The sequence below is a fragment of the Centropristis striata genome, chromosome 8, assembly GCF_030273125.1.
Source record: "Centropristis striata isolate RG_2023a ecotype Rhode Island chromosome 8, C.striata_1.0, whole genome shotgun sequence".
NCBI lineage: Eukaryota > Metazoa > Chordata > Actinopteri > Perciformes > Serranidae > Centropristis > Centropristis striata.
Window position 1 is genome coordinate 8,345,398 of NC_081524.1, and position 27,579 is coordinate 8,372,976.

A 27,579-nucleotide genomic window follows, 5' to 3' on the forward strand; every position below is an offset into this window, starting at 1 on the left:
ATCTCAATGTACATCCATGTATTACCCAATATACACTTTGTATATTAACACTATGCAAGAGTATTACACCTCATTGTACATCACACTTTCACACACAACCTCATTTGGCCATAATTGAAAAATCTACTTAATCTCCCACTATACGAAGACATACTTCCTACGGGCCCTGTAGCACTAAAGAAAAAAATGTATTTTTGATTTAGGGGTTACTGTCCCTTTAAGTGCGCCATGGTTATAGTGCTCTAACAACCCCCAAATGCAGGCTATATTGAGTTTAATGTGAGCTTCTGCATTCTTTTTCTTCAGTGAATTTGTTTAATGTTTTATCAGCCAGATACAACTCTAGTTAGGCTATTTTGTATGGAGGGTAGGTTTTTGGAGTTGCAATGAGTCAGAGAGCCTCATGATAAAATCACTTTTAACTTGCCTTAAAGAAATCCTGCGGGCCCCTGTGGACCTACGCGCTTAGTCAAGCAGGTCTTTTCACTGCAAGTGAGGTGGAGAGAGAGAGAGAGAGAGAGAGAGAGAGAGAGAGAGAGGAGGGGAGGGGAGGGGTTGTATTGGGAGGAGGGGAGGGGGTCACCTTTTGTGCAAATATATCAACCAAGAAGACTGCCACTAGCATCAGATTTCTGTGTGTGTGTGAGTGAGGGAGAGAGAGAGAGAGGCACTCCTTTTGCAGAGAAAGAGAGAGAGAGAGGGAGAGAAAGAGGGAGAGACGTCCAGAAAGCTTTGGAGCATTGAAAGAAGAAAGAAGACTCGCTGCTGCCAGATTTCCACACTCCAAAACCAAAAACAAAGTGACTACTTTTCCTTGAAAAAGTTAGAAAAGCGGCCATGGACGGGATAACATTCGGACGCACGTCGCTCCTGTGCACCTTGCTGCTCTGGGCATTTCAAGGTAACTCTCTTTGATACTTCCCGCTACATTTTTTTAAATTATACTCCGTCTTTGTAACTTTATAATGCTTCGGACACGGTGCTGGGTGGTTTTCCACGGCTTCAGGCTACACATTTACACTTTTCGCGGAGTTCAGAGGTCCGCTGCTCACAGGACAGACCTGTCCGTACATGCCGCCGCCAGAAGCGGCTCATTAAGTTGTACTAGTTAAACACTGTTAGTTCATGTTTGCTGTGGCTGATTTTTGGCTGATTTTGAGCAACCTGTTACCGGCGCAGATAAGCCAGAACACGCCGAAAGCAGGTGGATTAGTGGATCCATGCTGGAACAAGTCCATTGGTATCAACAGTAGCCTTACTGGTTAAAAAAAAAAAAAAAAAAAAAAAACCTCGGCAGTAGTAAGCGTCAGGTTGCCGCACACGTTATCTACATTGATGGGATGTTTTAAGGGTTAATAGTGGCTCTTTGTAGTTGTGCGTGTGAGAAAAAAGTCACAGCTCCGCACTTGAGTGCACTTCTTAGCGCACAGATCTGCGACAAACCGGGATTTCCCCTTAGAACCCGCTGCCCATACAATATAACCAAATGCCAAACAATGAAGCCACAATAAAACATATTGAATCATATCAATAAAACATAGATTCTAAAGCCATACTCACATGCAGAGAAAGTGTATATTTAATGACAAAAAAGCTTCCAAAATGTTTTTGACGTGACACATATCCCCCTCCCCTAACAGTCTGAGATGTTAATAAGCTTTTATTTTGAAGACCACGCTGCCTGTCTCATCCATGCTGCTATGTCTGGCTGCTGGGTGCAGTTTCCAACGCTTTGATGTCTGATCTACGGGATTTGCGTCTCCTTTGCTGGCAGCGCGCCTCACCCTCAGCACCCCTGGGTGCTGCCAAAGAGACTAAGCCAATTTAAATTCAGCTTGACTTTGGCCTTATATGATCTTCGTCAAAGAAAAGTTTTTGATTACTGACCAAAACTAAGTACATATCCATTTAAGGAGATGCAGTGGTGCTGCACAAGGTTAATATTGACCTCATTTTACATTTGATAAGGAGATTATCTCACAAAGTCATTCCTCATACTGTCCCATTTGCATTCACAGCACCGAGTGATATCTTTATGGTGTTTTAAAACCTCCCATAGTGTAACTAACAAGTATGTAATTTAATGTCTTTAGTGCGTGTAAAAAAAGATTTCTTGTTTGATGTTTATATTTATGTTTTTTTCATGTCCCTGACCTGGAAATATCTGTTACAGCCTTCACTGCGGGTCTAATGTGACCGTGTGTGTGTTTGTGTCAAGAGTACATTTTCTATAATGCTTTGTGGGCTTTTTGTAAAAGTTTTTTTCTAATTGCTTGCCTGTGCTGACAGCCGGGAGTTTGAAGCAGGATGAGCTGAAGGGCGGGGCTGGAGAGCAGGGCGACTCCCCTCTCTCTATGTTCTCTAGCATTTTCTCTCTACTCTACTAGATGCATCTTTTATTACTCATCATTACACTTCCGCATTGCCATTTCCTTTAATTTTATTCTATCTTAGCATTCGATATATCCACACCCTTTCCAAGTTAACCTAGTTTAGTTTTCCTTCTCTTTCTCCTCTTTACACCACTTCAGTCCTCAGATCCCCTTGTACGACCCCCTCCTCTCTGTAGCCTCAGAGCCAGTTGTTTTGCTTCACTGTCTGTCCGTCCCTCATGGAGCCTTTTAACAGGTGCCTATTGAAAAGTGCCCTGTAATTGATGTACGCAGTGTAGATCACATATCGCTCTGTACAGCTGTGCTGCATTGATTTAAAGGCTCAGCTCCAGGTGCTGAGCTCCCCTTGTTCCCTCCGTGCTGCTCTGAAGTTTGAGGGAAGGAAAGTCGTTATTTTTGCTTTAGTGCTATGAATGTTGATTTCTTCTTAGAATCAGTTTGCCAAATCCCTCTTCGACTGAAGTCTCTCTCTCTCTCTCCTCCTTCTTCTCTCTCGAGCATAGTTTTGTCTAATAATAGCAGCTCTTGTTGGGTCTCACTGGGATTCTGTCACACAGACCCACATTCTCACAATTACTGGTCGCACACTGGCAACTTCCAGCTATGTCAATTCTGAGCATAGAAGTGCGCTAAATAGAACCGCGGGACACACAACACCCAAGATGTGTGTCATCTCCTCCAAGTGTGATGACATATTTCTAAGCATGTGTGTCTGTATTTATGTATGTTGTTGTGACACATTAATATGTGCTGTATGACAGCTCTGGGGCACCCCAAGGTGCTCTGCATGCTTGTGCCCAGGATCGCAGCTGACCCCTTTGACCCCCCCTCCCCTCACCCCCCCACACACACACACACACACACACACCCAGATATGTTGGTAAATTACTCCTCTGCTGCGCTCCTGAGATGCCATTGACTTTTGTATCGCAGCACAGGCATCAACAGCGGGAACCTGCTGAAATATAACTTCATTTTTTAAGTCTCTGACAGCAGCGTCTCTCCATTTAGACAGTCAGATGTTAAAGAAAATACTTTGTAGACACAAAAAGTTACATAAGGCAGCTGAAACACAACCTGTGTGTATTTTCATGGAAGCAATTCACATTAACTCTGCCTTAGTTTCTCCCTTAACTCGGATTTTTGCACATTTTGGAGGATAAAAAGAACAAAGTGGCATGAAGGGGAAGAGACAAAAGGCGAGTCAGATGTCAGATGAGTTTGAGCTAAACTGTAGAGACTCCAAAGTGGTCAAGAACCGGTGGAAAGAATTGTAGTGACAAGCATCAGCTGAGTTCAAGGTGTTAAAGTCTAACACGCAGCGTCAGCCTCTTTGTCTATTGCCGCCTTAATTCCCACAGTCATTTCCTCACTTTTAATTTCTGTCCCCCCTGCCAGCGCCGCATCAAAAGTGCACCCCCTGGAGACGTGTAATTATTATGGTATTAGCCCAGAAAAAGAGCCATTTAGCCATGAGGAGATAAAAGCCAGGGGACTCCTTCTTACAACTGTTCTGGAGCACTTGGTTTTGGCCTTATGCACGCACACATACACTTAAATGCAAAAATATTAACAGGTATGCAGAAAGAATGCACTCTCACAACCATAAATTAACACACATGCATATAATTTGGTTCTATACTTGGAAGTGCACACATGTAGCTCCTGTAGCTGCAGGATTCTGGTGTTACGCAAGACTGGAAACCTTAGCTCATGTAGCAGTGAGTGACAGATTGATAGTGGCTGCTTTAGGAGAGCAAGTCCATGTTTGCCCCCTTGTCATTTAGGCCTCTGGGGGAGTGGGTCTTGGAATGGTGGGGCTGTAATTATTGGGGTGATTCATTCCAACTCTGTGTGCTTTGTGAATGTGTGTGTGACAGTGACGGAGCAGCGCACCGACACGGAATGAGAGGTATTCCTCTGGACGCGTTGGAGCTCGCTCTGTCATGTGTGTGTTTGTTTGTCATCACCTCAAATTCTATGGAAAAGGGCTTCCTTTCTTGCTTTAAAACCCTCTCTCACCACAAGTCGCGGGCTGTAATCCACGTACAAACAAGCAGCAACAATGCTGCATCCATCTCGCCATGAAGAGGCAGTCTCATAGGTGCAAAGCTAGAGTTTGTTCACAGCCAGGGTGCATTCTTGTGGTTTGACTGGGTTTCACTGAGCAGAACATCCAGGGGGCACCAGTTAAACATTAGTCAGTTAAAATAAAGGCCATGTTCTGGTTGGCTAATGCTACGTAGTCCACTTAGCAGTCATTGAGCAGGGAATTTGAGCTCTCCAGCCTTTCACATACCCGCTATTGTTTATATTTGCAATGAATGACACATTAAAGTCAATTACAGCAGTGTGATAGCACACTGGTGTTGGCTGGTGAGCTGGCAAGCGGCACCGACAGGCGAGCGGGCATCAGCAGATGGTAGGTTGCATGCACGTGGTTAATCCTGGTTTGAAGTCAGGTAGCAAGAATGATGTGGTTCACAGCGGAGACGGAAAAGTTTATCCCCCCAGCTTTTTCATCCCTGTATCCCCACAAGAGCTTCAAAAGAGCTGCAGCCAAAGCAGTGATTACACACACTTCCACAGGTACTCATACATAAACAACAGGCGTATTTCTCCAGATTAGCTTTGTCTATGTTCCCATCTCTTTCCCTCTTATCTCTGTCTGCCTGTTGCTCTTCACAGTTCAGCTCTGCCTCACTTCAACACCCTCTTTTTTTGTCCTTCTCAATGACACTTTAGACTACTTTTTCCATGTTTGTGTGTGTGTTTGCTCGCTGTGATTTACCATGTTGTCTTTTCCCGTGCAGACCGCTGCGCTTTTGTGCGTGGTTCACAGCTAATAACCCTTCATAGCATCAGGAAGATTGCCCGCTGTGTTTTAATGGGAGAGGGCTCTGTTTGCTTTTACGCCCCTCCCTAGAGACGTCCCTCAGCAGATTTATGGCAACTATTGATGATTTTAAAATAAGAATGGCCGCCCTCCCCCGCTTGGCATGTTCATTGCAGGAAACGCATTCCAGTACAGTGCCTGCCTCTGCCAGCGATTCTGTGTAAATGTTGATTCAAAGTTCACAGTTGTGAAGAAAAGTTAAATAGGTGGAGAAGAAATTGGCTAGAAGTTGTTTTGGTTTGGTCTGTTGCTTTGAGGATGCTGTCTTGTCATTAGTGGGAGTTGTAGAGAGGGAAGGAAGGAAGCAGAGAGGAAGGGACGGACAAAGAGAGATCAAAGATGGGATGAGAGATGATTACAGCTGACTGTTGTGGAGCCACCGTGCAGTCTTGTTGTTCTTGTCTCAAGGGAGGAAGATGATGGTGATGGGTAATTCCACATGCAGCCTTGAAAACCGGCTACATGTCTCTGTATGTGTGTCCTTGTGTCCCTATGTGTGTGTATGTGATGGTGGCGGTGGTGGGGGAGGCAATTCAGGGTTGGAGCGAAATTGAAAATTCACAAAGCTCTTTCGGGAGACGAGGTTAAGTGCTGCCAATCCATTTAGCAGGAGAGTGCTGTAGCAAGATGCGGATAAGAGCCTCTATTTCTCAATGTGTTTGTTGTGGGCATACACAAAGCAGCAGGATTGGCTTGAGCTTTTTTAGCCACGCGCTGTACAAATCTGTGTCATAAAACAGCAAGGAAACACGATGGCGTACATGTTCAGTGCCGGTCACACAAAAAACCCCAACAGCATTTATAGTGCTTCTCTTGCCTCCAGCTGTTTTGATCAATCAAGTAGCATGCAAGGGGGATAAAAAGGAACAAAAGCTAGATAGCAGCAGTGAGGATCAGACAGGCGGAGTACGTCAGGATTGAGGGATACCAATTAGGAATGGGGAATGTCACGGAAAAGCCTGGATCTGTGGCCAAGGAGATCAGTTTTCTGGCAGGAGAGAAGAAATCCTAACCCCTGCACCCCTCCAACCCTAAACCCTCCATCTGACTGTTGGCTGGCAGAGTGTCCTCTGGGAGCCCTGCAAGCTGTTGCTTTTCAGACATCAACAGTTGCCTCAGCAGCAGTTGTTGAATGCACCCCTCCAAAGAAGCCCTGTCACCCCCCCTTTCCTCACACACACACACACACACAGTCTCACACACAGACTTGGGTTCCATTACCACCTCATGTCTTTCCACACCACTGGCTTGCCCGGGTGTGGGGAAAGGAGACAGCATATTTGTATGTTTGCTGCAAAAGTGCCCCCTTTTTCAATTTCTTTGCCCTTCTGTTTTGGAGTATGTGTTTGGCAGGCTTCTTCAGAATGACTGCACATGATTTATAAAGGAACACTTCACCTTTAAAATGACCGTTTGTGTATGAATTACTCACCCGGTGTTGCTTTGAATTCAGGAAGCCTCCACAGCCAAAGAAGAATCTGAAAATGGAGTAAATCTTTGATGAACTGAAATCAATGGGTCTAAATTATTAGACCACCCTTAGTTTCTCCTTGCTTTTCTTGTTCGTTTTGATGCCTGGTACAACTAAAGGTGCACTTGTTTGGACAAATATAATGATAACAACAAAAATAGCTGATAAGAGTTTAATATAAGAGCTGATATCTAGACTTTTTCCACGGTTTCCTTGATAATAACCAAAATCATTATCAAGAAAGCCACAGAAAATGTTTTCTATGACTAGATATCAAAGCAAACTCTCTCACAACTCATGCTGTATAATCCAAGTCTCATTTATCCAGCTGTATGCTCAATATATAGTTATAAACAGATGCATTTTTGCAAAAAAAATCCAAAGCAGAGTGCACGATTCTAGCAAAAATGCATTGGGAAGTACCGAGCATACGACTGGATAAATGAGACTTGGATTGTACTTCACAAGTTGTGTCAGAGTTTGTTTTGATATAGTTTTGCTGTGGCTAAAAGCAACCTCCACTTCAATTTATCAAAGATTTATTTAGTTTGTAGACGCTCCATTCATCATAGAGGCATGTGATAAAAGTATTCAAGGTAACACAGGGAGAGTATCTGATATACAAATGATCATTCTAAGGGTGAAGTATCTGTTAGACACTTTTCATGCTACTGAGGCTCAATTTCAAGCTCGTGGACACATATTTGAATGCACCTCTGACCCAGTAATTCCTGCTTCCTAAGGAGTGGTGTCAGAAATATGACGGCGGAGCCTCACAGGATTCTTTTTCCTCCCTTATCTGTATCGCATAATGATAACCAGAAGATGAGGGTGACTGAGAGTTCACCAGGCTACAGTATGTGTGGTGTTTACATGTGTGTGAGCATATTTACTCAACCCACAGCCACAGAGGTAGGCCTCTGCCATTACTCTGCTCTCTTTTTAAAAAAACACTTTTCATGTCCAATCTGCCTTTTCCATCTGTCAGAGAACATTCCTGCGCCCCCCTGACTTTAATCTAGTTAATGGTTAAGCAGCGGTGGTTAACCTCTCCAGAGAGGCTGGTCACTGTTTGACAATGAGATCTTATTACTTTAACTGGGCCGGGGGGACCTGAGAGACAGGAGCGGGAACATTAATCCTCCGTGCAGGGAGAGGAGGAAGAGGAGGAGCAGGAGGTGGAGGAGGGGAGGGTGTTTGTGTGCGAGGTGAGGAGGTGGTATTTGTATTACAGCACCCTAATGTACTCCTGTCAGTGTTCTGTGTGTTGTGTGCTCGCTATGACTTCATCTCTGTTTGTGTGAGAAAAAGGGGGTTCCCCACGTTACCTGAGAGCGGGGCCGGACCGTCATCACCCAACAGATCCAGTGTCAGTTGTCAGGGCTTCTGTTTCGCCTCAGGACATAACTCGTCTTTGTTTTTTTTTTGAGGTTTCACTTACCCGAGCCCCTCTGAAACAACGACCACAGCACTAAAGTTCCCTTTGCTTCTCCCTGTCTGTGTGAACTTGACTTTGAAAAAGACAAGTAGAGGAGTAAAGTTACCATGCTCTGACTGTTAATGTTCTCCTCCAGTCTCATCCTGTTCTTAACTTTAGTTTGAGTCTCTTTTTCTCTCTTACTTACATCTCTCCCCGGAATTGGCTCGTCTCTCTTTCTTTACCACACCCTACTTTATGCCCAGCTCTGGAAGTCATCACTTTTATCGCCCTGTTTTTCTTCTCTACATCTCTCCAAACTCATCCGTCTCTCTCCGCTTCAGACTTGTCTCGCCCTCCATCCATCATCTGTCTCATCCCTGCCAGGCAGCGACACAAAATACACTCATCCTCCTGACCATGTGTTGTCTAAACATCACAATAGCCTGAACAGAAGGTGCCACGAGAAGCAGGGTGTCTCTAGTCCCTGGTGATTCTGAGCATTATGGGAAGGAAATTTTATTTTGACTGACATTTTTGCTGATGACAATCAAGCTAGAGGACTTCCAGTAACTTTTCCACTGGTGTGACAAAGTTTCTTGTTAATTTTAATGCATGGTACAACTAAAGGTACATTTGTTTGGAGAAATTTTATGATAACAACAAAAAAAGCTCATAAGAGTTTAATTTAAGAGCTGATTTCTTGATAAGGATTTTAGTTATTATCAAGAAAAAGATGGAAAATGTCTAGATATCAGCTCTTAAATTAAACTCTTATGAGCTATTTTTGTTGTTATCGTTATATTTGTCCAAACAAATGTACCTTTAGTTGAACCAGGCATTAAAATGAACAAGAAATTGAAGAAAACAATGGTCTAATAAGTCTTTCCATGACTGTATATGAAGTTGCATCAGTGCAGTGGAAGGCAGGAGTTATTTATTTATTGCAGATTCATTATGCAGAGTGTGTCTTCCAACTTTTGTTTTGAAACTCAAAGCTGGATCTCCTGTGTTGTCCATCAGTTATGTCAATTTTCCGGTAATAAAAGGAGACTCGAGTTTCATAGCTTTATTTTGATCCAGTCTAGCAGGAAAAAAGTGAAAGCTTGCTCCCGTTCCATATGAATATTTAATCCAAAATCGATGCGTTTCAATTAGGTTATGACTCCATCAAGCTAAATGATTCTCTATTACATGTCTCTGCAACTTGCAGAACAACAAACCTGATGGATAGTTATTGTGCAGATAATGTTATACTTACAGAGTGCCTAACTGATTTAGCCTCTTGTTATTAGGAGATAAAGTAATTATAACCCCAATGTTTTGCCTCAAGTGCATTTTGCATTCAGGCCTGGCAGGCACGTTGCAGCGGGAAGACCAAATTCAGTTAACGATTATTCGAACTGAATGATTATCAAGCAGGAGTCCAGTGAACATACTGTACATGTGAAGGGTGACTGTTGGGCCTTTCCTGGCTGCCTCACGGAGCGTTGAGAGAGGCTGAGAGGTCTTGGACAGGCAGCTTGGAGGACTCCCTTTGATCCCCTTCCCCACTCACATCACACACACACTTCAAGATTTGTCTCCGTGGAGAATGATGAAAGATGCACCGACTCCACATGTCAATTAGCAGGCGGCGAGCGTGCACTGCGCTGTGTGTGCGTGCGTGCCTGTCCATTGAAGGCGGTGTGTGAGGGTGGGGTTGGTTAATGGCAGGGGCAGAGAGGACACATGTTCAATAATAAGGCCTGACAAAGGGGGACAGGCAGGGGGAGGGATGGGGGGAGGATGATGGAGCACTCAGTACGTCCCTGCTTTTCATTATGTCTTGCTTCTACTTACGGCTTAGAAATCAATATCATTACATTAATAGAAATATTTTCCCGCATCGCATATCGCCAGCCATGTATAAAATAGTTCATTTAAATTTGCATGGAATAATTATTTTGGACTAGGGCTGCTACTAATAATTATTTTCATTATTTTCGGTTAATCTGCTAATTATTTTCTCTTTCAAGTCGATTCTTTGGTCTATAAAATAAATTAAAAAATACGGAAAAATACTCCCTTTTTTGTTGTGTGACCAACAATCTAAATCCCTAAAATATTAATTTAACAGTGATGCAAAACATGGACCACATTTGAGTCCCATTAAGTAGGAAATGTTTGTATTTTTTTAGTTGAAAAATAATAGTTTTCTAAAAATACATACAATTTCAGATTTTCTTTGACTGACTAATCATTATACCTATACTTTTGACCACTTAGTAAAAGAAAATAATAAAACCATCCCAATACGATGCCAATGAACCGCAAAACTGAAGTAAAGTAATGTTGCTCAGCTTAGGGCTGGGCGATATATTGATATAAAAGATATACCGATATATTTTTAAAAGTGATGGATTAGACCATATCGCATGTATCGACAAAGTTCAAATTTGCACTGTGATCCTTGCTCCAGGCAACAACAAAAAAAAGCCGCAGCTTTTATTTAAGACATTTTTTTATTTAAATGTGCACTTTATGGAGCTTTGACTTTTTTTAAAAAGGTACTCCTGTTGTTTTTCAGTATTCATGTTCACTTAAATAAACAGATCCAACAAAACTACTTGTGACATGTCATATCTGGCTTTGACTTTGACTGAACATTTGCTCTCATGTTGTGGTAAAAATATATACATCGTAAATCGATATTCAGCCATACCGCCCAGCCCTAGCTCGGCTGCAGGGCGTGTTATCCTGCTCATCCTGAGCTGAGAGACTGCATCAGTTCACAAGTGCTATACTTGACTGATAGACTATGAGTATGGCTTTTCTTTATGGACTGGCCTCAAGTATCAGAGGCAGCATGAGAGCCAAGTGTATACCACTCAACTGTGTTCATCTCAAATCATTAAGCGCCTCACTTCAACCATGCTGTATCCCCTGGACTCCTCACTGCGGCACTTTTTTAAATGTATTTTTCAGTGAGGTTTTTCTCTCTCTGCACCTGAACAAGGCTACATTGTTAAGACATTCCTGTAGGCTGTCGGAATGCAGGTATTAATACTGGGCTGATTACCCGCACAGCAGAGAGAGGAGAAGGGAAGGAAGGAGAGGAGGTGTAGAGTGAAAGAGGAGGGCAGCAAAGTGAAAGGGAAAGCCTGACGAACGGCACTCAATGTTGTGCAAATGTGTCATTGTGCACGACTACATGTATGTATGCAGGTGCTTAAGTATGTCAACTTGTGTGTCCACAAGAAGGGGTGTCTGGGTATTTGAATGTGTGTCTGGAATGCATTCCCTATTAACTGAACTAACACTGCAGCATGTGTGTGGGTCCGTGTGACAAATCAGTGGGTTAGCTGCGGGTGTGGGACAGGACCGGCTGTGTGTGTGGGCACCCGTCACTTGGAGCAGTCGGGGCTCTAAGGAGCATGTGAACATTACTGCAGCCCCAATGTGAACTGGAATCCGGACTTAACGGAGGTTATAAATAGGTGTGTGTGTGTGTGTGTGTGTGTTTGTGTGTGTGTGTGTATGTGTGTGTCCGATCCCACATCGATGGCAGTACCAGCTGGTGATGGGACAGCGGTGGAGTTGTAGGAGAGCCACCACCTCACTTAAGGGGCCTCAGATTCACATGCTTACAACCACCTCTTGTTGGGAGTCGTTATTAAAGGGTCTCTATGTTCAGATTAATCTCTAAGTTACTATTTTTGACCAAAAACAGGAAAGTGGATGTTTTATTTCCTGTATTTTAAACAATAGCTTCACTATCTATCAGCCAGATTGTTTTGGTGGGAGGTAGGTCTGTCACGATAACACATTTTTTAGGACGATATATATTCCCAGAAACTATCACGATAAAGGATAGTATCGTTGTATCGACGTTGATTTAGTTTTATAACGATATTAGAGCATAATAAGTACATCCTTTTCCACAACAATGCATTTTTAAATCTCGAGAATACTAAACATTGGAATTGAAAAGAAATATTAAAATATCCTAGATAAATAAAAACATAAATAAATAAACTACAACCAAAACAAATAAAATAGACATTCAGACTCAAACACAAGACAAAAAAAGCACAAAAAGTCACGCATGTAAACAGCAATATATTGAGTCCAGAAAAAATCTAGTGTGTCCATTTTTATATATCGAACGATAAGTCAATATAGTCATTTTTGTGACAGGCCTAGTGGGAGGTAGAGTGTCAGAAATATCTGCCTTCTCTAAAATATAGACAAAAATGATATTATTACCAACTTGTGTCTGCTGCTGACAGTGACAGCAGCATGGATAGTTGGATTGATGACAAATGTTGGCATAAAATGTAGACATTGACTGCCAAATGATAGTTAGTTTTCTACGTAAAGAAAAAAAATCACTCCAAACATAGGATGGCTGGTGTCTCAATTTAACAAGTAACTTTGAGCCAAATAAATGTGGTTACTTTTAGAACTTTTTTGGCGTGAGTAGAAATGAGTAATGTTTTGCATGTAAAATTATTTACATCTCACATGAGCACGAGCCTCTTGTTTGTGACTCAATGTACGCTTCTACTTAATAATATTCAGAAGTAGGCAGAAAACTCTGTATCACCAATTTTGTCAACACTCGGCACATCACACCAAGACAATTTAGACTGATAAATAGCCCTACAGGGGCCTATTCCATAAAGCGAGTTCACCAAATAAGCCAGATTTATTTGGATTAGTCTGACTCATTCTCAGTTGATTCTGTTCCCTGATGCAAATGTAACATAGCTTCCAGCACACGTTGACATATGAACTGAGCTGGAATTATGTTGAATTTGCTTTATGGAACCAAATCATCTTGAAATAAGCCTGGCTTATTAAAGGAAACTGGCTTCATGGAAAAAGCCCCAGGTAAGAGGCGGCTGTGGCTCAGTTGGTAGAGCGGTCGCTTACTGATCTACTGGAATGTCGGTGGTTTGATCCCTGACCATGGCAGCCTACATGTCGAAGTATCCTTGAGCAAGATACTGAACCCCAAATTGCTCCCGATGCTGCGTTCATCGGTGTGTGAATGAATTCCCAATGGTGGCAGGTGGCACCAGTGTGCCCTGGTAGCCACGGCCACCAGTATGAATGTGTGTGTGAACAGGTGAATGATCGCAGTCTGTAGTGTAAAGAGCTTTCGATAATATAAGTTCGATATATAAGTGCACTTCGTTTACCGTAAGAGGAAAAATATGAATCTTTCATTTCGGGGTGAACTGTCCCTTTAAATTGGTGGAACTTCCTTTCCCTGTTTGCATAGTGTCATATTGTGCCGCCATGGTTGTGGCCCCTGGTTCACCAGCTGGTGCTATATGATCCAGGCTGTCAGAATTGGAGCCTGCTCTCTTTGGCAAGGAAGTTAGCAAGGTAAAGCCAGCCAAAAAATCTACCATCCATTGCCTACACCCTTTTCTGTTGCCCCTCACCCACACACACTCCCCGCCTCGCCCCATCTGTTTGCTTGAGTGTGTGTGTGTATCCATTTGGCGCTGGTTTAGGGGCAGTTGGTGTAACGGTTCAGGAGAGCATCAAAGCCGGGCCCACCATCGGCATGACGGGGCAAACAAAGTCAAAGCTCAGTTTGCAGCAGTGACCCTTTGCTAATGCTAACTTCACAGGTAGATCAGTGAGAGATGCTACATGCTAGGTGCAGTATGAGGAAACATGGACCTTATGGCTACATCAGGACCAGCCAAACAATGGCATACTTGTCTTCCTGTGGCTACCCACCTGTTCTCTCCTCCCTCGCTCGCTTCGACTGTATCAAAGTATCCGAACATTACCTCCTGTCCTTCATCGAAAACACTTTTGCCTTCCCCCACCCACACCGTGCTGCTCTCTCTTTCTCTTCCTTTGCTTTATCCCAATGGGGATGGTAAGCATTTTTAGCAGGACAAAGGAAATGGTGGCAGGGACTGAGAAAGAGACGAGACAGCTGGACTGTCATGAACTTGAGATCATATTGCAAGTGTTCACTTATAACACCGTCTGCACCTCTTTTTCTCGGTGGCCTCATTTCTTCCTTTCACTGTCTCCTCACCCTTCCCTATCTTTTGACACTTTAGCCTTCTTTCACTTTCTCCTGTGTTCGTGGTTTCTGTTCTCACTACTGCTATTACTACCGCCACCTTCCCCGAAATCTGTCTCTCTCTTATTCGATTTCTCTTACCACATCCCACTGCCTCTTTCTCTCTCTGCTGCTGATTTTTTTTTTCTTGTTTGTGTCAATCTGTTCCCACTCGACTATGTGGTCAGAGCCCCTGCAGTGGATTATCAGTCAGTTGACTCACAGAGGGCAGCCAAAGCCTCCAGTACAAACATGAGACAATATCCAAATGATTGGCTGGTTGGCTCCGGACCGTGGAAACCAGCCTCCATATCAGCTTGAGCCAGGCTCGGTCCACAGGTCTGCCCATAAACCATATTAGCCAGTAGCACTGACACACTGCAGTGCTTCTGTTTGTTTGCAGCAGCTGCTTTGGGTGTAGTACAATCCAAAATGGAACAATTTATCAGATAAATACAGAAGCTGCTGCTGTGTTCACATAAGGTTATTATGCATGTGGGTGGGAAGAGTTTGAACTGCAGAAATCCGATTTTTTTTTTTTTTCTGGTGAGGCCATGTTCATCCATCAGTGAGTTCAGCAAGTTTAGTTTTTCTCAAGTTTTGAGTCCTCACTTTCTGCGTCTGTACTGAAAATTATTCCATTTTTACATTCTTACCTCTGCTAAAAGGGTTTTTGGTTCGGGTTGTTTGTTGTCAAAAAAACTGGCTAGATTTTCATGAAACTGTGTGGAAGGGTGTGAGCCAAAGAAGAAGCCATTAAATGTCGTAACAGATCTGAATCACAGGGCGGATACATACAATATTTTTCACTTTAGGTACATTGCCAAATAACGCAATTTTGCTCCCTGAGTGCATTCCTAATTATAAATAATATCTTGCTTATTGCATATTTTGTGGCGTCACTCCCGTAAGTGGCCACTTATTTGCAAAATGTCATGAATGAAGCAACCAGTTGGTGTGATTTATGACAACAGAGGGCGGTAAGCATCTGGGTTCTAGTATACTAAATGTATATAATGCCTTCTCAATCTGGGGAACACATTTACCCAATCCGTTGGGTCTTCCGATCCCATCTGCCATAACTTGTGCACAGCTGAACCTGAAGCTGGAGCGTTACCTCCAAGTGTTACCTCAGTGTGTTTCGCCTGCCGCCTCAGCTTGTGAATCACAGCTCATTATAGGCATAGGTTTACTTGGAAATACAGGGTTGGCTTCTCTGCCCCCCAGCTACCTTTCTGCTTGGAAATGGAGTCATGGAAAATTCTGGAGCTCTGCTGATGATAGACAGCTTCCACATCTCCTGCCCGTCAACTTCTCTTCCACATTCCTCAGCTCACACTTCTTTAGTTCTTCTCACCTCCTCCTGTATTTGACAGACCCCCCCCCTTCCCCCTCCTTCCTGTCCTTTCCATTCTCCCCTCACTCACTATCCCTTCCTGCCATATACCTGCGCGGACACGCTCTCGCCTGCCTCTGCAAACCCCTCTCAGAAACTATCCCCATCATAAATGTCAAAATTCGCCCAAGGGCCCCCAACCCAACTGCAGAATGTGTGTAATTCTAACCCGAGCATTACAAAAGCACACTGTGTTCAAATGCCATTTAGTCATATACAGTCTTCTCTGAGTAAAAACTCACATTAGTGACTCAGATCATAACAACGAAAAACATTCAGGAAATGTAAATGGCAGAAGTTACTCATGCTCCAAGTCGTCTGTGCCTTTGGTTATTTATTTATTTACTAGTGCAGTGCCCTTAGGAAGTATGTATTCGTATAGTGCAGGGGTAGGCCCTGTGGCTGTGACAAAATAATTATTCAAGATGAATTACTGTTTTCTTTACATTTTTATTTTTATTCATCATTGGCGTCAGCCCATTGGAAATTCTATTCAATTGTAAAAATGTGCAGCTAATATATGGCATTAAAAAGTCAATTAATATGTGCACCAGAGCTTTTGAAACTTACGAAAGTCCTCAGCCCGGCGCCTCAACCTCTTAATTTTGTCAACTTCAAGTCTAGTTTTAAATTTTTCTAGCTAGGTGAGCTTATGATTCCAAATCTACTGAGATATTCTTACAAAATCATATAAATAAATGCTCATTATGGCCTATTAGTAATGTTGGTAGGCCAATTTAGACTGAGTAGGTTGTTTTATCTTCATTGTGAGGCTCAAAATAAGGTCAGCGGCTCCATTCCGACATTTTTCTCTTTTTTTTGGCCAACAATGGATCTTTGGTAAGTAAAGGTTGCAGAGCCCTGGTATAGTGGGAGATGCAACATAGGAAGTGAATAAAACGAAATCTCTGCTTAGCATGCTAATCGCAAATAACAGAATTTGCACATTACATGCAGACCACTACAACGTCTGCAACTCCATAAAACACTTACTTATCAAAAGGTATGCACGCCATCCAGCACATACACATTGAACATTGATATTTGCTGGAAACTAAAAACTCAAAAATCTTCAAAATCGAGGATACATGAGATGTGCCCTAGACAAACACACACACACACACAAACACACACACAGACACTTCTTGCTTTATAGATAGATTTTTGTCATAACCATGCCTGTGATTTTGGACACAGTGTTATGAATAATGAATGAAAGATGCTGATGGGAGGTCCGGCTCCGCCGCCTTTGAGTTAATCTAATTGAAACAAGTTCAATAGTATCATGTCTGCTTTTATCTCCATCTTGTATCCTTTCTCTCCCTCCATCCCCCACTCTTATAATGAAAAGCACAGTGAATGTAGTCTTATGATCACAGACGTCCACTAATACACGGGATGCCTTTCATTTCACCCCTCTCCTTTCATTTTCTTTCTCTCTCAAGCCACTTTCATTGAATTAAAATAAAATGTTTTCTATCATTTTCCCTTTCTTGTGTTCACTGTGAATGCTATCTTTATCTTACTCAGAATAGTCTCCTGCCCACTACCCTCTATCTAAACTCACCCTTCTCTCCTCACCTCCATACTACCCTCCTCCTCCTCCTCCTCCTCCTTCTTTCTCCCCTTGCCACCCAACCATACATTCTCCAGCTACTCTCCCTCCCTCCCTCCCTCTTTCTCCGTATTCTCAAACGTCTCTACATTATAACCAGATGCTTGTATATGGAGGAGGTGGATGAGATGGTGCCAGGGTGGTGGAGGTGCTGATAGCTGAGCTTCAACGCCCCTACAAACTTCCAGAAGCCTCCTCCTTACACACATGCACAAAGATACACTGTAAAACCCAATGTTGCTTGTTTGTTATCATAACTCATTTTTCCTTTTCAATTCAACAAAGATTTGTGCAAATAGTCATTTTAATAATAATAATTTCTAAACACTCAAAGACGCTTAACAGGCAATAGGGGTGGACAGGAAGACAGGGATGGAAGAATTAGCCATCAACCCGTCCATACATATACATAAACATACATACAATAAACTTCAGATGGAGAAGCGGGGAACAAGCAGCGCCAGCGTCCTCTCACATCCGGGAAAGAGATACAGCATAACATGAGGAGAGGGAAGAAGCAACATAAGCACATAGTCCATACACTTTACAACATGAAAACTCATGACAGGGGAGGGGAGGGGGGGAGTGACTGGGGGTTAGAAGCAGCGAAGGCGTGGGATGGGGGGTAGTAGGGGGGTGATTAACTTAAAATATTGAGTCAAATAGCAAGATTTATTTGAGTTAACTCTAGGGGTGCACCGATTTCCTTAATTTTGGGGGATCGGCGATTGGCCGATTCTTTTACGTCCAACTGATCTTATCTACCTCTGGCCTGAAAGTATTTATTTTAAGTTCAATATTATATTAAATACCTCAGACATTGTGATTTCCTTTATTTGTTAAAGAAAAATACAATAAAATAAGATTCAAACATTGAAGGTGTGCTGTGAGTTATAAAAAAATCGGTATCGGCCAAAATCCGAATCGGCAGGTCAGGCTTTTTAAAAATCGGTGATCGGCCAGTAAATTGCAATCGGTGCACCTCTAGTTAACTCCATTGTCTTTGTTGTCATCACATAAAATTCTTTCCCAGAATTGAACACTTAAATATTTAAGTTGAAACAACAAATTTGATTTTACAGTGTATGCACACTTACAATCATCCTGCTTGGCCTTCCACCATATGATGTTTTATTTCCTCCATTATACTAAACTGCCAGCACTTGCGACGCCTACCTGGACCATCTGCTCCTGTAAACACCTACAACATCTACTTGGACAGAAACCAGAGTTTTCTTTCTGGGTAAACATTGGTGAACAATGCTTGTCTGTGTTTTTACTTATTATTATTTTTGGTTTTTAGCCTTAAAACATGTACACAACGTCACTGGTTCCCTAGGAAACACGCTATTAATTAAGAGGGGAACAGAGCATTCTTCATGATGTTTGCCTCTGTGGTATGCAGTCATGATTAAAATGATCCAAGGACACCCTGACACACTCCTTTTGTATGCCTTATTTTATTCCTTTGATCTTGGTATGCTGGCAATCAGCGTGCCGTCTTCATGCCAGTTTTGCCACGTTTGATTTTTTTCTTCCTATCAGCGTCTGTCATCCTCGTAATCTCTGCCTGTCACACTCCATCTTGTTGTCATCACTTGTTTTCTTTACTGACAAATTCTGAATGTTTTTCTTGATGTGACGTCTTGGCTGGACGTGCGGTTCGTGCGTTTGAATTTTCACCAGTGAGTTGCTGACTGTCTTTTTTTTCGGCAACTGAAGAAGATATTTTGTCTTGATATGTTTTTGGCTAGTAGCAATGATAGAAAAAGGGAATTTAATTTAGCTGCAACTTTTTAATTATCGTCATTCTGTGTTATTGTTTAGACTGTAAAATGTATAAAAGTTATCAGAGGATCAATTGCTGTTGTTGGATTGCCTGTTTTGTCCGACCAATGGTCCAAAATCCAACTATGTCCAATTCAACGATTTAATACCAATAAATTAGGGATGCACAGATCCAACTTTTTCAGTCCCAATATCGACACTTTGGCTTCGGGTATCAGCTGATACCAAGTACCGATCCAATACCAGTGTAAAATTAATAATTAATCACTGTGAGGAAATGACTCATATGTGTAAGAAGTCATCAGGCTAGACTTAAATGTTGCTTTCTTAACTTTGTAAAACAAAATGTTAATCTACTATTAATTAAGTAAATTAAAGTTAAGTAAATAATTGTCAAAATAAGCAGAATTTGAATTGAAGTTTAAACCTTTAATGCGCAGTAACAAATTGGCCAAAACTATTTCAAATTCCAGTATATAATGTGTCGTTTATAAACATAGAATTGAATTGAGTAGATCAGCCCAGGAAGACAGGGATAGAAGAATTAGCCATCAACCCGTCCGTACATATACAGAAACATACATACAACAAACTTCGGATAAATGAGACAGTATCTGCCTGATGTCTGCATCCGTATCATTTCATCCCTACAATAAAAACAGCAAGATTATGTTGAGCATTTTCTTCAATGATAAAATTATTATCATTATTATTATTAACAATTATGAACATTTTTGTCAATTAATTTCCTTTCTATCGACTAAACAAAACCACTTCAGACTAGGGTTGTCACGATACTAAAATTTTTAACTCGATACTGATACTCAGGAAAACATTCGATACTCGATACCATTTTCGATACCACAAGGATAAAAACAAAGACCCCAAAATTTAACAGAAATATTTTTATTAAGAAGAAAAATGCAGCATGTAAAAATGAACAGAACCACAGGTTAAATATTTATAATAAAAAACAGTTGTGCAAAAAGAAACTGCAACTATGATAACAAGCTTCAGATACTCGATACTTTTGAAAATGAGTATCGTATCCCGATACAACGTTTTAGTGATACTCAAAAAAGTATCGATACTTTTGACAACCCTACTTTAACCCTCTCTGAACTGTCCTTCCTCATACAGTTACTGTCACAGTCTTAAAACCGTCTGTTGCCTTGTTAACCAGTCGTGCCTTTGGTTTCCAGAGCTAGTCGCCTAACATGAAGGAGCCACAATATTGATGAAATGTCAGTGGGGAATGTAGACCATTATAGGAGTGTAAATTGGCTTTATTTAAATCAGGGTGAATGATTGTGTGTGTGGGCGTGGGTGTAAAAAGGACACATAACCTAAAGGGTCATGAGCCCATCTGGTGCGATATCTCATGGGAGGCCAACAGCGTCGCACGTCAGCGTATGACCTTGGGTATGTACACTTCAAAAGGAGAGGAGGAGGAGTTGAAGGTATTTTTGTTCTGTTTTTTTTTCTTCCTGAAAAGCAGGACGTGGGCACAGAGTGAGCAGAGGAAGTTGTGGCAGTGAATGGGTCAGTGGTGTTGGTCAGAGATACACAGAGAGTGTTTGGTGGTTTTGATGTTTGGGTGGAAGTAGAATGAAGCTGAGGCATTTTTCAATCTATTACTATGTCTAACCTTTCCCCCCCAGCTCTCAGCTCAACCCCCTTCATCACTCGTCTTTTTCCACCCATGACGACGTCCCACTGTTTTTGTCTGTTTGTTTTTGACTTTGCTGTCTCTAGCCCTTACCTGCCTAACCCCCCACCTCTCCTTCCACACATCTTCATCAGCCCACAACGTCTCTATCTATCTTCCATCTCCTGGACCTGCAGGTCTGCACAGGTCCAGACGTGTGTTGTTTTGTCTCTCTCAGATTTCACGCATTCCAGATATTATCACCTGGCTCCGCTTAGCTTAGCTGATAACCATCTTGACGGAGGGGAAGTCAATCACTTAGCAGACAATGACGGACGGTGCCCTATATGTCAGGCCTGGTGCCCACAGATGAAAGGCCCGCGCCAGGCGTGGCCTTAACATGATAATAGGTACATCATGTGGTTATCTTCTCACATGACTTAGTTCTCCTGTCAGTTATATTTTCTGCTTTGGTTTACAGTCACCAGACGAACCGTCCCTTGAATCAGTCACAATGAGAACGAATGTTGAATATTTAAATCTTGGATTCATTTCCCTAATTGTTTCATCTGTTATCTCCCATTTCCTTTCTAATCACATCACTATTCGAGCTATGAATAATAATTTAATGAGGCATTAATGAATGTGAAAAACGTACTGGGTAGCAGATTGGAGCTTTATGAGGACTGGAATAATGCACCTTCTGAAAGTCTCTGGTGAGCCTTGATGTGTAAATGAGTTAGACATTTTGGTGTCTTATTCAGAAAAGTGAAGCCTCAATATAGAAAAAAGTGCTTGGAAATGAAATTATTCATGACTGACATTTCGTCTAGTTTCATCCTGTCGTTTTCAAGCTCTCTCTTTACAACCTTTGTTTTATCAGGTAACTCGAGGACAGCGTTGTCATTGTCTGTTTATTTCTGCGTCTCTGTGCGTGCCTATGTTTATCTACCCACCTCTAATCCAGCCTCGGGCTGCTTCTGTCCCCTGCAGGCTCAATGTCAGCAGCCTGACTTTGATGTCAAGCCACAATTTATTTGTCTGTCTCTGCGGACTCCCCTGCTGTCCACATAATGTCAGGCAATCAATAATAATGTGACCTACCTATATACCCCGCCTGCCCACTGCTTTAGTTATTCACCCCCTGGCCTGCACTGTTCTCATCTCTGACCTGCCCCTGCTCCTGAAAAAACCCTCCATTGCCCTTCCTTCCCACTTTTACCAATAATGCCTGTCGAGCTATGACAAAAACCTCTATGTCTGTTACCGTGGTAACATACAGCCCCCCTTAAAGCATAGACACCACACTTTTGTTTGAAAAAAAATAGACTTCTCCCTATGGAAACAGATCAACAGAGGTCGGGTTGGAGATGGATAGACGGAGGGATGCATGAAGAGAGAATTTAAAGAGAGGATGGATCAGCTGTTTGTTCATGAATATGTTAGTGCGCTGCCCCTCAAACCGCTGCTGTTTTTCTGTGGAGGTAATAGAGAATGGGAGAAGACAGGTGTGCCATTATGGCATAGATTAGCGAGGAATGCTGGAAGGTTACCACAGATAGGAGTTGGCTAACTCCAGTGCATATTTGTGTGTGCCTGCGAGCTCATATTCCCTCGGGTTTACGTTAAAATATGTGTGCATAATACGTGATCTGCATGCCACTTATGATATGTGTGCTTGCTCTGTCCATATGCTGAATGATATTTGAAATATGCTCACTGGGTGTGTAAATATGCGTGTGTGCGTGCCTGTGTGTGTGCATACATACATTGCTCTCTTCCGTCTCCTTGCCCTGCCCAAGTATGGAAGAGTCAGCCCCTCGCTATCTCCTCGTCTCCAGCTTATCTGCCGGCCTGTCTTGAAGTGTTGATGCAGAAAATAGAAACTACTTTGTAAGAATGTTCTCCTTTTCTTTCCCCTGTGTAAAATATGCACCTCACATGCAACAAAATACCATGAGACACAAAAGATAATGCAGTGTGACGTGATGTAGGATGCTTTTAACCATATACCGCAAAGGGTGTTTTATCTTTCTGTAATGAGCTATCTGCATGAGAAAACTGTTGGCGTCAGTTTGAGATAGAAAGATATTTGGAGAAGCTGTCTGCATACAAATGAGCATGCAGCTACTGTATCTATATCTATAAATATATTAGCAGTGTGTGCACACGGGTGTCTGTTTTCTCCTTACAGCGAGCATCAGTGTGGTTGTTAGACGGTCTCTCCAGAAACCAGCCTCTCAGCCAGTCTTACACCAGCCAGTCAGCCAGCCATGTGGTCCCCCTCCACTCTAATTAAACTCACTGTGGTTCCAAACTCCAACCAGAAAGACACAACCTCAGTGCCAGACTCTTGTGTCAGCTGCTGCCAAGACCTGTACATTGGTGTGTGTGTGTGTGTGTGTTAGAGAGGACTGGAGAACTGGAGAGGGCTCATAAGCATATTTACCTCACTTTACTCTGTCAGGACATAGTGCAGTAGAGTCTGCCAAGGCACAAGAGGAGCAGTGGGGGAAAAAACAAATAAAAATGTGGAAGAGGAGGACAAAGACGGATCTACAGCAGACAGTATATTCAAATGTTTGCCTGATGGAGGGAAAACAGGGAGTTTAGTGGATTTGGAAATCAAGGAGAAGAAAGAGGAATGCAGGAGAATAGTAATTAACTCTGAATAATTCTATCTCTGAGGGATCAGGGGGATTAATAGGGGCTTTCGTTTGGATTCTGCACCTTTCAGAGTCTGGTCCCTCTATGTAAACGTGTGTTTTGTGTGTATGTGTGTGTGTGTGTGTGTGTGTGTGTGTGTGTGTGTGTATACCGCATGTGTCTCACTGTACTCCAGAAGGCTCCGTGTGTCTGTGCCAGTGGGCTTGTGACCGTATCTGCCAGCCAGCCAGCGATTTTGTGTGTATTGATGTGTGACTTTGTACCCCCCACTTACTGAAGTTCATCCAAGCATTATAAGTTAATCCGCCATAATAGGCAAAAAGACAGAAAGTGGGGGAGAGTGGTAGGTAGGGGGAGAAGGAACAGGGGAAGGAGGTGGGGCATCAAAAGGTAGCGAGTGTGTTTCTATGTGTGTGTGTGTGGAACAGTCTGCTGTGTGTGAGGTATGCCAGGCAGGAGACTACAGATTTAGGGCTAGACAGACCGTTCTAAATCTCCAGCTTATACGCTGTTTTGGGACAGCGAGTGTTGATAGTCGACTCAGGCAGACGGCTCATGTCGTTGAGATGAAATCATGGCTTTGGTCACCTCACTATCGCACCTATAAATCCTCACAAATACGATAAGACAACACTGATTTAGGGCCGAGACAGGCTGCAAATGTTTTTCTTAACGAATGAATCACTGGTGGAGTATGATGAGGAGTGGGCGAGCTGACACAAGGGGTCAGTGGCAATGAATTAGCAGCAAGCAATGGAACGGGTAAAAAAACACGTGCTGAGGCTTTCCTTGTTGGCTAAAAGTCATATATTCGCAGCGAACAATGAATGAGTTCACCTTTTACCCGGGCTCTCCCGTATCTCTCAACCTCCCACTGAGTGTTGCCACTGTCAACACTGTATAGGACTGCTTGTCCAAGGCAGGAGGGGTTAGGGGGAGGGAAAGAAGGGGGAGGAGGAGGGCCGGAGGGCAGGTGCAGGAGTAATTTTGTGATGGCGGAGGAGTGGAGGTAGGTTTTATCCAGTCTGTCTGGAGGCAGTGACCCGTTCTGTATATACACAGTGTCTCTCTATCTCTTGATTACTCCTCCATCTCCCAAGTGTGCCTTTTTTTCTCCTCCGTGGCCTTGCTTAAATTCCAGCTCTTGTTAACATGCACTTGAATATGTTTTCAGGGAACGCATGCACAAAGAGACACGCTCCCTTTCAAGCTTTCATTTCCACACTCTTGTGCCCTTTTCTTTCTCCTTCGCCCTATCTCCCTGCCAGTATGTTTACCCCTTCGTCTATCCCTCTATCTGTCCCTCACACACAGGCTTTAACCAGCCTGCTCAGCACCATGGCCTGCTTTTTAAAAAATGGAGCAATGGATGGATAAGAAAACGGCAAAAGGGATAAGGGATGTAGAGAAAGGAAAGAATGGAGGAACAAATCAACGCGTACTCCAATGGCCTGTTATCTCATTACAGCGGTACCGGCTTGTCACGCCCGGCTGACTGGCCCCCTAAGGAGAACCCTCGCCCCCTTATAAGACCCCCTTTATTCAGCAAGCACTCTCGTATTTCAGCTTGGGCACAAAGAAGGGCAATTCTCTCTGGTTTCCGAGCTGTCCACACCAGATTTGTGTATCCTAGCTCAGCCAAGGCGCACAGTGGAACATACAACAGGGCTGCGGCCACATACACAGAAGCCCTGTTAGTCGCTAGTTATGAAATGATGCTCGCGGATAATGGAGGCTAATAGGGAGAGTGGATATCCATTTGTTCCACCATTTTCTGCCTATTCCAGCCCTCTTGTATAGTCCCATGTGGGTATTAGAAGAGGGCTTGAAGAGGGAACTGCTGTCAGCTGAAGTAGTGGAAATGGTGTTCCTCTCTCTGGCTTTTCTGCCTCTTCTGCCAAAATGAAGGCTCATTAGAAGTGAAGGGAGAGCTGTTTCTAAATGAGATGGGCAGAGTGCTACTCAGCACTCCTACAGAGGGAGAATGGGAGAGAGCAAGAGAAAGACAGTGAAAGAGGACGCATCAGAGAGAGCGATTTTGCTCAAATGGAGCAAAAAAGAGGGATAAAACTACATACAAGCAAGAACAGTTTTTCCATTTTGATCAATGCATCAGATAAAAGCAGAAGTGGGGAAGTCACAATATGCAGGCAGACTAAACAGGCATGTCTGGAAATGTCAGTTTCCCTCTAAAAGTGAAACGACCTGAGTTTGTCCTCTTAAATAACCACTTATTTATGTCTAAATACAGCCGAATTAGTGACTTGATAGCTTATTGTTTGCCTATTGATATTCTTATTGTTACCTGATAACCATGTAAACAGTGATTGCTGTGCTGCTGCACTGAGATACCGATCAAATCATATCATATCCTATTCTCCCTCTGAACCCCCCGACCTGCCTGTTTTCCCTAAATAAATTGACAAAATGATGCCATTTATCATAGCCTGAAATTGTAAAAACAAAAATTTTCATCAAATTTCAATATTTGTGATAGTCTTTGAATGAATCACATGTTATAAATGCTCCAGGAAGGAAAAATAACCAAATTTAAGCTTAAAATAGTCACATTTAATCACTCTAACATTGAATTATATGGCATTATTAATGTGTTATACAGCACAAAAGACATGTTTGAGTTCTCCTTACTTCTAACCATGATTGTGCTGTATATATACTACTGTTCTTGTATACTGCAGTAAAAAACAAGGCCACAATGAGGGAAAAATGACAGGGGGCCAATTTCAGGTCATACTGACATCAAATGAGTGATCATCCACTCTCATCTGCTCTTTTTTAAAAGTGATTTGAGTCTGTTAAACAGCTTCTTCCTGTGGACAAACATCTAAAACAGAGAAAAAGATTTGTCTCTGTTCTCAATCAATTCATATGGTAATTTAATCTCATATAATCTTTAAAGGAAGCAAGATTAGGAAGCGTGATACAGTAACATGGTGGCGTTGTTTACCCATAGTCGCTCTGTCCCCTCTCTTTGTTTACCTCAGCTTGTGTGGTGTGTGTATAACCCGTCCGCCCTGGAACGGGCCGTTTGTCAGGCCAACAAAGCACCTGGGTGCTACAATCCGGTATGAGATGACTGCTGCAGAGAAAAGGGCAGCAAACGGAGGCTGTGTGTTTGAGGAATTGAGCCGTTGAGATATGAAGGGCAGGCAGGTGTGTTTGTGCGTGTGTTTCACTCCGTTTGTGAATGTAACAGTAATAGGCTACTGTAAATAGAACCTGAGACATACATCCCTCGACTCATCAGTATTAAAATACACACAAGTTGGCAGGTCAGCTTGTTTCAGCCTGTACTGTACACATGCATTTGTGTGTGTGTGTGTGTGTGTGTGTGTGTGTGGTAGTAGGGTTCCCTGAGCAGAAATCGGAGACCTGCACAGAGACTTGTTGGCCAGCTTTCACCTTTTCCTCACCTTACAACTTATCTCAAATCTTATTTCCCCTCCGGAACAAAAGTGTCTGGCTCTGTTTTTTTTTTATCACATCCAAACACACCGGGAGCTATTGTAATCTTAAAGACACACACATAGACAAACACTGTAATGGATACACTCCAGTGGGTTGTTTATTACAGTAAATTGGGCATAAAAGCTACCTTACGCTGGGTATTTATCTGCACAGTATGCTAGGAAATGACTTGCAGAATGAATTGATTTAAGGATAGAGGGAGAGGGGAAGCGAGAGAGACGGCCGAGGCGGCAGCACTTTGTCCTAACCCTTTTAGTGAGATTAGCTGTAGCCTTAATGTCTCTCCCCTTATTTATCCTCTGAGTCAGCCTTTCTCCTTGCCCGCTTTCTGACAATCCGTCCTGGCTGTATAAGACAGAGGTGTCGATGAATTTTTATTTTGAAATTCTAAAGCCATTACAGTAACAAAACGGTACAATGAGAGTATTACAGAGTGTCCAGCGGCAGCAGTGACCCTGTAGTGTGCTGCTTTAATGGCCCTAATTCAAAACAGCATGGAGCCACGTGAGTTTGATAACAACAGAGGGGAAGGGCAGTGAATCCAGAGGACATCTCCCTTTTAAAATGTGTTTTTTTCCCCCTTCTATCCATCTGTATACCAATCACAACCCGTTACGCACTGAGAGATAGAGGACAATGAGGATTTTTTTGAAGTGCCACTGCTCTATAAATGGACTAATAAATACTCAAGTATATAACCTAGCATGCTTGACATTGGCAAAA

At 42.7% G+C, this 27,579-nt stretch overlaps 1 protein-coding gene across 3 annotated transcripts in view; it reads left to right on the forward strand.

Moving 5' to 3' along the window:
• Positions 1–652: 652 nt before the first annotated feature.
• bcam (basal cell adhesion molecule (Lutheran blood group)) overlaps positions 653–27,579 on the forward strand; it is a 65,961-nt gene continuing 39,034 nt past the window's right edge. For 2 of the 3 annotated variants that reach the window (XM_059338921.1, XM_059338923.1), the window contains exon 1: positions 654–901. In XM_059338921.1, the coding sequence (XP_059194904.1) occupies positions 838–901 (64 nt within the window). In that variant the 5' untranslated portion in view covers positions 654–837. Of the gene's footprint in view, positions 902–27,579 lie in introns of all 3 variants that reach the window. The other variant, XM_059338920.1, reaches the window with a different exon arrangement.